The following is a 13,547-nucleotide window of genomic DNA, read 5'->3' on the forward strand; positions in this document are numbered from 1 at the left end:
TTTCTTGGTTATCACACTAACGTAAATGTAACAAAGCGCAAATTCCAACTCTTTCTCACGATTAGCGTTTCAATTCAATTCGAATCTAAAATCTTTGAAGTTCAATAACATCATCATCTAGTTATAATTAAATACTACATACCCAATCATGGACTAGAGCAACTAAATTGCCCTTAGAAAGTTGTGTTATAAAGAAGAAGCTTGTCAGCTTATCATGAGTACTACCAGTCAATGACTACGGCGTAGTTGGTTATATATCACATTTTTACCCTCCAAGTACTCTTTTGATCCTGTTCATGGACACAAGCTAGCTGGGTTTCAACCTTTAAATTTGTGTCATGTAGACCGCTTCGAAAGGACCACTGTATAGGGGCGTAGACAAACTCATGACTCGCGAAGTTTGAACGTATTTGCAACAAAGAACACCCTTAGCACAGGTCATAAAAAGAAGATATGACCAGTCTAAAACGCCCTCAAAATCACGAACAATTGTTCAGGTTATTTGAAAACGTGCTCTATGTTCCAGTATCTAGGTGTACTGTAGTCTTGCGATAAAGAAACCCTTTGAAAATTATTAATTTTAACGCGTTCAAGGAACATTAATTTTTCGTAACGAGCTGAGTCAAAAAGAAAAGACAACTGGTTCCTGAGTTTTGATCGACATTACTAGATTGGGTAATGTAATGGGGAACATCAATGAGATACAAAGATTGGACATTAGATAGAAGATACCACAATATACACAGACTATGAGTTGAAATAACCAGTATCAAATCAGCCAGAGAACGTACTATTGCTAGTTATGACCTTTTCTGGGCGTTTGATTGGTCCAGTATTTCTCTTTTCGATATTTTCATAGCGGCAAAGGCCGGAAAATATAAATCGCGGAAAATCTTTTTTTTTGAGATACCGAAAATTTTCGCGAGAAAACACATTCGCGGTGATTAGGTAAGAATATAAGGGAGGCTTACAAAGCAGAATCTCTTTGTGCCAAAATGATCATTTGCTTGCTATATCAAAAAATAGTTTGATCAATAACTTTGACATCTTTTGATCTAACTATCCTTATCGTTTTAAATTAAAACTCAATTAAAACAAGAAGAAAAATGCATGCAAAAGATTGGTTTTTAGTCGTTATTGCAATTTTATTGCCACCTGTTCCTGTCTTTATTAAAAGAGGGTTCTTTTCAGCTGATTGTAAGTAGCTGAGAATTATTGCCATCCTTGATTCCATTTATCTAACAATTTGATTAGTTTGGATTAATATCTTATTGTTAATCCTTGGGTTCATTCCTGGTTTATTACATGCTCTCTATATCATTAGTCAATACCCATATGAAGAACATTCAAGTTATGATGGTCCAACTTATCCTGGGGCAAATAATGGAGGTAACTATGGTTCTATTTGATAAGGCCTATGAGTAAAATTACGAGATGATAGTCTGAATAGTCGTGTCAAGCAATAGTGGTTTTGTCATTCTCTATTAATTTGTTGTCCAGCTATGAAAAGTGTATGGTTTTTATATTTATTTTAATGATTGTTTCAAGTTTTTATTATCTATACCGTTTGATTGATTTATACCATAGTTTCCAATAACATACCTCATTGCTTTTTTGGATTGATGTAGTTCTGTTGAAAAACATCTTGTAGTCAATTGTCGATCCTATACAAAAACCGTTATACAACATAAAAATTGTAGATCAACCAAACTAATCATGAGCGGTTAGATAAATGCTCAAAAGCAGCCATTCATAACGATTAATTCAATTCCAAATGGTTCAAAACATTTATAACGCTTGATATCATAAATACCAGTCAATCAATTGTAAAACACAATCAACAAATTAGAAACATCAAACTATATTAAGAACCATTGGATTTTTTTATTTGATTGATCTTGGAAAATAGTACAGCAATATGATATAAAACATATCATGAAGCTCATCAAGAAGGTTCATTCTTCGCATAAAGACACATTGAAAACGATATATTTGCTGAAATATAATTTCAACTGAATCGATCAACTTAAGACATGCGATGGGGACAATAGCATCAAGGAAATATCAATGAAGTTGCCCAATTTTGTTCCCAACTGGATTCAGTCAACTGACAGAATCGAATTCCTTGAGATTGGCTATTTGGAAATTATGGGTTGGACCTTGGAACTTGACTTGTTTAGATCTTATTGTTGTTGTGGGTAAAGTTTTTAAAGATCTGAAAAGATTTTTTTTTCCTCTCATAAAATCGCGATGCCATGATTCTACACAACGTAAATTACCATGGCAATATTCTTCTATACCGAAAGATACATTGACACCAAATAACACGCTTTTCGCAGATAAACACAAACGCTTGATGATTCCAAGGTTAAAGAAAATAATTCAGTAACATCACTTTGGATTCTTAGTTTGCAACGGATTTGTTCAATTCAAAATGACAAATTAGGTAGATGTCAAAACGTAAGACTTCCGTTTTTGGTTGAGATCGCGCAAAAAAATGAGTTTCCAAATTTGCCAGTTGGCCAGAAGGTACAAAAAAAAGGGGGCGTGAACGAAAGTCGCCACCACAATTTCAACACTGTAAAACAGAACATTTGAATAGTGAGCAGACAATAAAAAGTAGATGAGTAGATAGCCAAATACTTGAAATATATGCTGTTAAAATTTCATGTTATAGTTACTATATAAAAGTGTTAAAAATGCTTGCTTAAATTTGTTCTTCTCTTTTCTCTTTGGAAGTGCTGTGTTTTTCGCAAAATAGGTTCCTCCCAGCAACCTGTGCTGCTCCTACCGGCACGTAGGGGGTCACCCGCTCTGGTTGCCGTGGAATTTTGAAAATTTCAGCCAATCAGATCGCGAGTTGAGCCCCCAATTTTCAAAAATTCCAGCGATCGTGAAAATTCATTTAAAAAAACTTTGACTTCTGTCTTTAAATTTTTTTTAAACCTCTCCCAACAACAAAATTTCACAAAACCACCGTACAAAATATTGAAAATTTCGCAACTTTTTTAAATTTGAGTGGCGACTTTTGAGAGATATTTTTACAACACAACAACAACAACACAAAAACACAAGCACTCGACACAATCAAAGTCTGTTCTCAGTTGGTTTAGGTCTGGTACCATTTGTCAAATCCAATATCTAGCAGCTTTTTTTTTGCCACCGCTTTTTTGTGTTCATAGTTATTACTGACGCCTTTATTGTGCTGCTCAGTGGTTTTTTTTCGTTCCCCCTTTCAAGTAAAAAAGAGAATTTCAGTCAACTTTCCTAATCGGGTAGTTTTTCGTGAAGGATCTTTTTTTGTGTGCCGGTTTTCGTTTTCATAGTTTTTCATACACAAAACCAATATGGCTGCTCCATTATCTTCAATCATCAAGAATGAAAACAATTTAAAAAGAACAAAATCATTCGGTATACAAAACCAATGTGGTGTTAGCTTTGCTCCAAACAAAAAAATATGTTTGTCTCCAATGTTGTCTAGAAGAAACTCTGCCACTATTGCTGCTCTTTATAATGACAATAGTTCAAGTGAATCTTCTGATGAAGATGAAGATAATTCTCAAGACGAATCTTGTTATATGAATAACCAAAGAAGAGCAAGAAAGAGAGCTTTTTCATTAAAGCGTTCTTTGAGTTTTGCTGATAATAAGCTGAATGATGCTGTTTCAAAATATAGTGATGTTGATGAAGATGAAGAAGAGGAAGAATCTAAGAAACATCATAGTTCTAGAAGATCCATTCCATCAACAGCTGGTAACTCAGATGTTGAAAAGAAGAGTTTAAAGAAAGAAATTGAATCTGTTGTCCCAGAGTTAAAGAAATCTCATCATCGTGATTCTATAACATCACAAAGTTTTTCTGGAGATTCTAAAAGTCAAATCAGAAGATCAAGCATTGATTGTGATCAAGTTGCAAGATCCCGTTGTTTTGATTATTTGGTAACTGCAATTGACGAAGCTTGGGCTCGCTATTGTGATGCTACAACTTATGCTGAAGATGAAGTTTATAATAACGTTGACCATTTACCAAATACTCCAGCTTCTTTAAACTTTTCAGATGACAATGAAGATGAAGATGAGGAAGGAGACGGAGATAATAATGATGATGTTTATGACGAAGTTGATGATGGTTATAAGTCAGCATCTACAAATTTGACTGAATATGATAGTGATTTTGAGTTAAAAAGAAGAGTTAGCTCTCAACCAAGCAGTGTTAGATTACAACAGTTGAAAGATCGTTTGCTAAAGGCTAAATATTATTTACAAGATTTTATTGAATCTGATTCATTTGATGAAGCTTGTGCTTTTTGGAAACGTTGGGATCTAATCAAATATGCCACTATCGAATTGGTTGAAGATGATGATGATGACGAAGTCATTGAGTCAACAATTGAGGATCTTGAGAAAGGTCGTTTCTATGGATTTTCATAGATAAGAAGGAAAACAAAGAAAAAGAGATATCCGTGTTGGGTGAAAAGAATCACCACCATTTGTACTATAATATTTTTTATTTTATTTTTATATCATTGTTTTATTTTTATACATCACAAGCTGAAGTTTAAGGTTTTATCACGTTGATTTTATTATTGTTATTATGGTTATATAAGGAGTTTGATGATTTTAGTTTGAGGTTAGTTATAATTTGCATTGAGTTATGAGTTTTGGTTTTTCCATGATGCAAAAGAGAGAAGAAAAAAAGTATATAGTTATTTTAACTTGTATTTTAATTGGTTTATTCTAATCATTTGTAGCAAAAAGTAGTAAAATGTATCGTTCGCGAATTTGAAACGGTTGATAAGCAGCAGGCGCGATAAAGTCCATACTAACCTTCACCTTTTACCTTTTAACCACATAGATTAAAGTAGAAGCTTAAGAGGTTCCGAGTTAATCATCATGTCAAATAACCCAAGCAAGAGGATCCAGAAGCCCAAATCACCTGGAGGCAAGAAAAGGTCCAAGAGTCAAGCCCCAATCAACAGAACGCCATCAACAGCCTCCATAACAAATGAAACAACTGCTTTACTGAGACCATTATCGAGCATGAGAAGGACGAAGACAGATCAAAAGATCACCCAAATAATCAGCTCAAAAGGGCTGGAATCTTCTAGGAACGATGATAGTTTCCTAAAGCATTTTCCTTCAGATTCGTTGCTTAGCTCCACTCAAAATCAAAACATTAGATCTCCAGTATTGATTTCAACCCCCAAGTATGAACATTCGCATTTCAACTACGATAGTATCAACACAAGACCACAACTGAATAGAGCGTTTACAGATGCTGGTATACAAAAAGTTAGAAGTGCTGATAACGATGGTGATGACTTGCTCGTGAATAACTCTTCATTACTAGATATGCAAGTTCCAATGAGTAGGAATTATTATGATGATTTTACTTCAATAGATTGGGTTAATGATACTATCAAAGAATCCAAAAGGCAACATCAGTTGAATAAATTGAAAGGATGGAAAGGAAATTATGAAAGACATCTTGATAAATCCCAAGGGTGGGTGCTTATTACTTTGATAGCATTAGGATTTTCACTAGTGGCGTACCTGATTGATAGAGCTGAGAGCACTTTGGTTGATTTGAGAAGAGGTTATTGTAAATCAAATTGGTTCTTGAGTGAGTCTATGTGCTGTTTGAAAGACCCAACAAATCTGTCAGGTAGACTGAATTCATGTTCTGATTGGCAATTATGGCCCGAAGTTTTCCAATATACACCAGCTAATGACATTGTTGAGTTGGATTTTATTCTCTATGTTTTGTTATCAATATTGTTGGCCTTCTTCTCGGTTAAAATTACACTAACTACAAAGACAACAAATCCTTTAGCTGTGATTGATGGACAGCACAATGAGAAGTATACCCCACAAAGAACAATATATTCAGCATACGGATCTGGTGTACCTGAAGTTAAAACGATTCTTTCTGGTTTTATCATTAGAAAATTTTTGGGTACCTATACATTAATTGCTAAATCAACAGCATTAATCTTTGCAATTGCTTCAGGTATGTCATTAGGTAAAGAAGGTCCCTTTGTTCATTTGGCTACTTGTGTTGGTAATATTTTTTGCAGAATGTTCAAAAAGTTTAACAATGGTGGACTAGAGCGTCGTCAAATCTTATCAGCCGCAGCAAGTGCTGGTGTTGCTTTAGCTTTTGGGTCTCCACTAGGTGGTGTGTTGTTCAGTTTAGAAGAAGTTAGTTATTATCTACCAGGAAATCAACTTTTCAGAACTTTTTTTTGTGCTATCATGAGTATTTTGTTTTTGAGATTTTTGAATCCTTATGGGACTGGAAAAACAGTTCCCTTTGAAGTTAGTTATACTTCGGACTGGAGACCTATCGAGCTGGTGTTTTTCGTTATGATTGGTATTGCCGGTGGTATTTATGGTGCATTGTTTTGTAAATTCAGTGTTTGGTGGGGGAAATGGTTTAGGTCTAAGAAATTCATTAAAGGTCATCCTATAAATGAAGTTTTATTGATTGCTGGCTTAACAGGGCTGTTGACATTTTCAAATCCTTATACGAAATCACCAATTACTGAATTACTCTATGATTTAGCCTCTCCTTGTTTCCAATCTGGTGATTATACTGGTGATAAAGGGTTGTGTCCAATTGATTTCAGTAACATTCCACAGGAACTTTATACGTTGTCAATTGCTTTTCTTATAAAAGTTGTTTTAACTTCAATCACTTTTGGATTGAAAGTTCCTGCTGGTATTTATGTTCCTTCAATGGTTGTTGGTGCTTTATTTGGTAGAATCTTCTCCATGTCAATTCAATATATCCAGATGTTGTATCCAAAGTTTTTCTTTTTGAATACTATCTGTGACGGCACATCGCCTTGTATTGATTTTGGTATTTACGCAATGATTAGTGCAGGTGCTTTTATGGCTGGGGTTACAAGAATGAATATCACTTTATCAACAATCATTTTTGAATTAACATCCAGTTATACTTATGTTTTACCAATTTCAATAAGTATTGCTGTTGCAAATTGGGTTGCTTACGCAATTGAACCAAGATCTCTTTATGAATTGTTGATATTTAAGAATGATTTCCCATTTTTGGCTAACAAAAAGTTGCATGATTTTACTAAATATACTGATCTAAAAGAATTGATTCATGGTATTGGTGATAGTATTTATATTGATGTCACAAATAGGAGCTCTGCAAAAGCTACAGAATTAAGAGTACTTTTGATAGAACTTCAATTGAAAGGGATGGTTGATGGTTGTATTCCAATTGTCAAAGACGAAAGAAACCTAGTTGGTATGATATCAGCTCCTGAATTAGAATTTGCTTTAGACAAGATATCAAGGTTTTGTGAAGAATATGATGTTGAATCTGATAATATTGAAATCAAGTTGGTCAACCATAAGGGAAATTCATCTGAAATTGAATCATTGGGCGAATCTTCGGTATTGACTGTTGACTTGTTGGAGGTTGATTTACCTCATATTTTGGAAACAAGTAACTTGAGTCAAGAAGATGTTGCAATGATACTTTTGGAAAAATTATGTGATTTTACCAAGATTATTGAGTACTACCCAATAATGATAGATGTTGACTCTCCATTATCGTTAGTTGAAACAATTTTCACAAAGTTAGGGAATCGATACATTTGTATCTTGGAAGATGGTCATTTCATAGGGTTTGTTCACAAAAAGATTTTTATAGACTATTGTCGAGATAGAATGATATTATAGCTCGAGCTGATTTTAATGTTGCTCATATTAATGATCTTACGAATAAAAAATGATACCAATGATATCCTTGTTAATTGTAATATAAATATCTACATAATGCTAGCTAATTTCATGAGACTTTGAAGTTTCAAGCTTTTGGAAAACACGATGTTCAAGATTTCTTGTCTTATGAATGGAGTACAAATCTATGACAAATCCTTTGAAAAGCTCCATATTTAGAGCTAAAGTTTCCAACTTTATAGGATTCTTTGCGCCTTGTTTGTACCACTCCTCCAAGTTATCTGCAATAACTTTATCATATGAACGAAATAAATAAAGAATATGGGATGTTGGTGTTACTATCGGAGCAACCACTCTTCCGCAATAGTATTTCGATGAATAGTCTTCTAATGATTCCCATAGAAAAGTGAATATTTCATAAAAGAATGTTTCAGTTGGTCCAGATGTATCATTTAAAACAAAATCAAAAATCTTTCCATGATTAAAAGATGTAATGCACTTCAAAAGATTCAAAAGTGATCTGTTAACAGTGTATGGATTTGTGAAAAATCTAACAAAATGCGACAAGATAAGCAATGGCAATTCTTTAGAAAAGTCAAATTTGAGCCAAGTTCTAGAGGATGTTGGGTTCTGAGGGTCTCCATTCTTACCCACTTTATATATCCATGTATAACCTTCTTCGAGTTTATCAACCAAAACAGTTTTATAAGATGGTTCTCCATGTTCAATCAACTTAACAAGATTGCATAGATCGTTGGTATTTGAATCACTTTTTATAACACAAGCACCTATATCAACAATAAAAGGCTCAAATCCAAAAAGCTTCAGTACCAAAGAGACCTGCCTTGCTTTACAAAAGGAGCTTAGCAAGTTGAACGATGATATAGTCAATATGGTATTTTCAGTCGGTTGTAACAATGCATCTTTAAAAATGTCAATTAATGAAGTCTTATTTGGGGTTGAAGTGTCAATGCATTTCTCGATCAATTCCTCCACAATAAATTGGGTTATTGGACATGATCTTGAAAATTCTGGGATGCTAATGAGCTGGTTGATTGTATGTGAAAGCAAAAAGATAATGTTGACATGATAAGTATCATTTAAAGAGTAGTACTCTAAAACTGGGTTAATAAATCTTGATTGAAAACAATTCAAAAAGACTATTTTAACTGAATCATGAGTTGAGTAAGACAATATATCCATAATGAATTTGATATACTCGTTAAATTCTTTAAAGTTTTCATTCTCCAGTAAGATTTCATCAAAATCGTTTTTGTAATTGCTTAGTAAAATCTCATTATAACAGATCTGGTTGAAATTCGACAACAACCCGGTAATAACCAATCCGGGGAATTCACTCATCAAGATCCAATTTTCCAAGTTTTTATTGAAACCAGATGCTAAAACAATGGATAAAAGTGCCTCTTTTGATATTTGAAATAACAAATCGCCCATAAACAAAAAATCTTTAGCTATTTCATAAGGGGGAAAGCAATTGGCTGGAAGTCTATTCTTGAATAGTAGATATACCACATCTGGTTCCTTCAAAGCCACATCAAACCATGCGTCCAATAGAGCAGTTGTAGATAAACAATGTTGAATCACTTTGCATGTAAAAGTAGCAACGGATTCAAGCTTATCAGTGGATAGTTTATTGTATTTGAGATGATTGATCAATAGTATACCGATTGGTTTCATCACCAGTAAGTAATCATCTTGAGATGGAATTTGATCTTTTGAGTGCGTATCATCAAAGTGCTTTTGTTTAGTTGTTTCATTCAAAAGGCATTCAAAGATCCCAAGTATATAAGGTGTATCTTTTGGTGATAAGTTTTTCAACTCACAATGTGCCAACAAAAGGATAGTTCCATTATCTAACAATTTGAAAACTCTTGAATAGTCTTGAAAAACATATTTGTATAAATCGTGGACATTCAGGTTCAATTTTCGTTGTTTCTATATGTGTTAGTTAAGCCCTATTCAGGGAGTATGATAGTAATTCAGGGTATGAAACAAACGCTTGTGTAAAACTCCAAGAGCTGATTTTTGAAAACACCAGCAAACTCATCAAATGTAGCATCTGATTGACTTGGACGTTTAGACTTTGTAGCATCTTTACGAGAGATGGCATAATGCTCCTTCGCTTCTGCAGTGCTGTAGGGCCAAAACTCTGCCAAATAGGACTTTCCCTTATTCAACGACATTTCTCTCAGCACTATAATCTCAACGAGACCCAAAGAATGTAAAATTCTGCCCATTTTGTATCAAGTTGTAACAAAATTCGTGATTCAGTTTCGTTTTTGTAAACAAACCGTGCACGCGGCGTTTGGCAGATTCGCGAAAGTGTTGACCGTTTTTGGCGCCAAACAATTGAATCTGAGAAACTATGAAACACACGCAATCATCGACTTTTGAAGCAACGCTGAGCTTAGGCAAAGAGACGTGTATCGGCTGTTTGATCGCTGTTTGTGAATAATAGGCTGAAGGGTGGTTAGCAGCGCTTTTTTTTCTTTGTGCTTTGTTGGTTGGTTTCATATATCATCGTTGGTATATAAAGTCAGAGGTATCCTTATAATATAATAAGCTATTGGTTTCATTGTTGAAGGGAGTATTGGCAAAAGATGAGTGAGAAACAATATCATTTTGATAGAAACAACACCATGAAGAGAAACCAGGGAAGTGGTGATTCAAAGTATCATCAGAATTCAAAAGAACAAAGGAATATCAACTATTTCATGGAGCAACCATCAATTTACAACAATTTCAACACCACACCTACAAATATATGGAATGATACAGTTTCAACAAGCTCACCTGTTACATTAGATCAACAATATATGTATCCTAGAAGATTTCAGCATCAACAATCATCACAACAACAACAACAACAATTACCAATGAGAAGGCAAACACCTCCAAGATCTGGCCATTCACAACAACAAATACAACAACGTCGTCCACATATTCAAAAACCAAATCCACAAAAGAAGTTCAAAGATAATGATTATTCAAACAACTATATCCATACTGGTGAATTACCTTCAAAATTTGTTCGTAATGTTAAGAATCCAGTTGAAGGTTATCCAAAATTACAACGTCTTTTCCAATTGAAGGAAAGACAGACACAAGCTTATGCGTGTACACCATTTGGATCTCGTGTTGATATTGACAATATGGTTCCAACTTTAAACAAATGGATCCATAAGGATAAATTAGTGTTTGATGTTATTATGATTGGATCATTAACAGAAAACCAATTCATTTACCCATTATTAACTCAATTACCATTAGAAAAATTATGTTCCAAACCAGGTTTTTTATTTATTTGGGCTTCTGCACAAAAAATTAATGAATTGACAAGATTATTAAATAGTGATGGATGGGCTAAAAAATTCAGAAGATCTGAAGAATTAGTTTTCGTTCCAGTTAATAAAGATTCACCATATTATCCAAATAGAGATGGTATAGAAGATGATTCATTATTTGAAAAAATGCAATGGCATTGTTGGATGTGTATCACTGGTACTGTTAGAAGATCCACAGATGGTCATTTAATTCATTGTAATGTTGATACTGATTTAAATATTGAAAATGAAGAGGATAATAATAAAAATCTTGTTGTTCCAAATCATATTTATAAAGTTGCTGAAAATTTCAGTAGTGCTAATAGAAGATTACATATTATTCCATCCAGATCAGGGTATAATAATCCCGTTAAACCAAGACGTGGTTGGGTTATAATGAGTCCAGATATTATAATTGACAATTTTGAACCATTGCGTTATAAAAATGAAATTACCGAAATTGGTACAAATGTTCCTCAAGATAATGAGATTGAGAATCTTAGACCAAAGAGTCCAGTTCCAAGAAATGCAAATCTTCATTCACATAATAATAATAATAATAACAATCACAATAATAACAACCATGCTACAGTTAATGCTCATTAAATAATGATAGTGAGAATGATTATGATGATTTTTTTTCTTTCAATTCAATTTCCTTTTGCTATATTTATATTTGTTTTAATAATTTGCATATTATATAACATATTTTTTAAGCTTGTAGTCAGCTTATTTGAACCAATCAACAATACCTTCCTTAATTGGAGTTAATAAACCTTTTTGTTTTGGAATGTATTCAACTCTATGATAACTGTTGATGTTTTTTCTCAAGACAATTTGATAACAAGTAGCAGAACCTTGTCTTGAAATGATGGTAGAGTGAGCTAAGAAGAATTCCCAAATTCTAAACCATCTAATACCATATTTGTTAACAACTTTATCTTTGTTACCAATCCAATTTCTATACCATCTCCATAAAGTTGCAGAATAATGAACACCAATGTTATCAATAGAAACAACTTCAAAACCAGTACCTTCTAATTTAGAAACAACGAAATCCAATGGAGTTGAAGCATCAGCACCTGGGAAAATGTATTGATTCATTAAAGTTAACCCCCATTCTAAATCTTCAAATTGCCAGAATTTTCTTAAACCTGCATATTGTAAAAAGAAAATACCATCATCATTCAACATATCATGAACTTGTTGTAAGAAAGCACCAAATTTTCTAACACCAACATGTTCAGCCATTTCCAAACATGTAATTTTATCATAACCACCTTCTGGAACTGGTGTATCTCTATAATCCATACACAAGATTTCGGATTGATCTTGTGAAATACCTTGTAATTTTAATTTTTCATTACCCCATTTGGTTTGGTTTCTACCTAATGTAATACCAGTGGCACGAGCACCATATTCCTTTGAGGCAAAAGTAGCTAAAGTACCCCAACCACAACCAAGATCTAATAAACGTTCACCTTTTTTCAAATCAATTTTATCACAAACAACTTTTAATTTATTATCTTGTAATTCCTCTAAAGTTTCTTCTTTGGTGATATCAGAAATAACACCTGAAGTGTAAATCATTCTTGGACCCAAGAACCAAGCATAGAAATCATCACCACGATCATAATGATCACGAACTTGTTCTTCATCTTGAGATCTAGTATGCATAATAACTTCTGGGATCATACCGAAAAGGAAATATTTGTATAACCCAATGGTGAATCTAAAACTTAACCAATCATGTCTATATTCTAAAACATCAAGAGCATCACCTTTGAAACTAACTTTACCAGCAAAATACAATTCATGGAAGGTTTCATAAGGAACTTTGTTTTGACCTGAATATTTCTTAGCTAATTCTTCATCATGGAATTCCAAATAATATTCAACACCTCTATTTGGTAATTTAACTTTTTCATTTAATCTTGGAGAATAAGTTGAAGTGAAAGACCAATAAGCAATCAAGATTGGGAGAACAAATAAAAGAGTAAAGAATAACCAAGTTTTAAAACCACCACCCAATTTGTATTTAACATAGAATGGGATCAAAACAATGAAAGATAAAAGTGCTAAATTTGAGAAACTTTTAGTACCTGGACCATCAGCAGGTAATGGAGCATTCTTGATAGCTGGATAATCAGTGGTTCTGATACCACATTCAGTGGAAGACACTGGCTGTGGGTCAGCCTTTGGAGTAGGCGTGTACTTGATACCCATGAATTCCATGATTAAAGGATAATTGAGTATTCTATGTCGTTGGAATTGGCACAAGTTGGAAAGAAAGGACAACGTTTTATTTTTTTTTCAGTGAGCGATCTCGAGTTTTTTTCGAATCAACGTGAAACTGCCAAGTGTCGATGGGTCAGTAAGGACACTGCCTGTGACGGTAGTGAATGGGTGATTTGAAGGGGAGAGAGTAGCTTTAGCTGAAGCAAATATAGATTAATGTGTTATGGATGTAATTGTGGTTCATTTGGTGGTT

The 13,547-nt window shown here is 33.7% G+C and overlaps 6 protein-coding genes across 6 annotated transcripts; 4 read left to right on the plus strand and 2 right to left on the minus strand.

The window, feature by feature from the left end:
* Positions 1-1,106: 1,106 nt before the first annotated feature.
* On the plus strand, positions 1,107-1,409 carry SNA2 (Sna2p; the record flags this gene model as incomplete). Its single annotated transcript, XM_019183645.1, has 2 exons — positions 1,107-1,197; positions 1,255-1,409. The coding sequence occupies 2 exons, from the start codon at positions 1,107-1,109 to the stop codon at positions 1,407-1,409; spliced, it is 246 nt and encodes an 81-aa protein (XP_019038663.1).
* Positions 1,410-3,347: 1,938 nt separating this feature from the next.
* On the plus strand, positions 3,348-4,430 carry WICANDRAFT_85010 (uncharacterized protein; the record flags this gene model as incomplete). The annotated part of the gene is made up of 1 exon (XM_019185824.1): positions 3,348-4,430. One exon carries the CDS (start codon positions 3,348-3,350, stop codon positions 4,428-4,430), a length of 1,083 nt encoding a protein of 360 aa, XP_019038664.1.
* Positions 4,431-5,363: 933 nt separating this feature from the next.
* On the plus strand, positions 5,364-7,712 carry WICANDRAFT_32181 (chloride channel protein; the record flags this gene model as incomplete). Its single annotated transcript, XM_019181926.1, has 1 exon — positions 5,364-7,712. One exon carries the CDS (start codon positions 5,364-5,366, stop codon positions 7,710-7,712), a length of 2,349 nt encoding a protein of 782 aa, XP_019038665.1.
* A 60-nt stretch (positions 7,713-7,772) lies between these two features.
* Positions 7,773-9,970, minus strand: WICANDRAFT_106227 (uncharacterized protein; the record flags this gene model as incomplete). The annotated part of the gene is made up of 2 exons (XM_019180465.1): positions 7,773-9,668; positions 9,731-9,970. The coding sequence occupies 2 exons, from the start codon at positions 9,968-9,970 to the stop codon at positions 7,812-7,814; spliced, it is 2,097 nt and encodes a 698-aa protein (XP_019038666.1). The 3' UTR covers positions 7,773-7,811.
* A 720-nt stretch (positions 9,971-10,690) lies between these two features.
* On the plus strand, positions 10,691-11,575 carry KAR4 (Kar4p; the record flags this gene model as incomplete). The annotated part of the gene is made up of 1 exon (XM_019180650.1): positions 10,691-11,575. A coding segment is annotated over one exon (885 nt), but the record flags the coding sequence as incomplete, so codon positions are not given.
* Positions 11,576-11,785: 210 nt separating this feature from the next.
* Positions 11,786-13,291, minus strand: WICANDRAFT_32699 (uncharacterized protein; the record flags this gene model as incomplete). The annotated part of the gene is made up of 1 exon (XM_019181997.1): positions 11,786-13,291. The coding sequence occupies one exon, from the start codon at positions 13,289-13,291 to the stop codon at positions 11,786-11,788; it is 1,506 nt and encodes a 501-aa protein (XP_019038668.1).
* Between the last annotated feature and the right edge of the window lie 256 nt (positions 13,292-13,547).

Source organism: Wickerhamomyces anomalus, assembly GCF_001661255.1.
Source record: "Wickerhamomyces anomalus NRRL Y-366-8 unplaced genomic scaffold WICANscaffold_4, whole genome shotgun sequence".
Lineage (NCBI taxonomy): Eukaryota > Fungi > Ascomycota > Saccharomycetes > Phaffomycetales > Wickerhamomycetaceae > Hansenula > Hansenula anomala.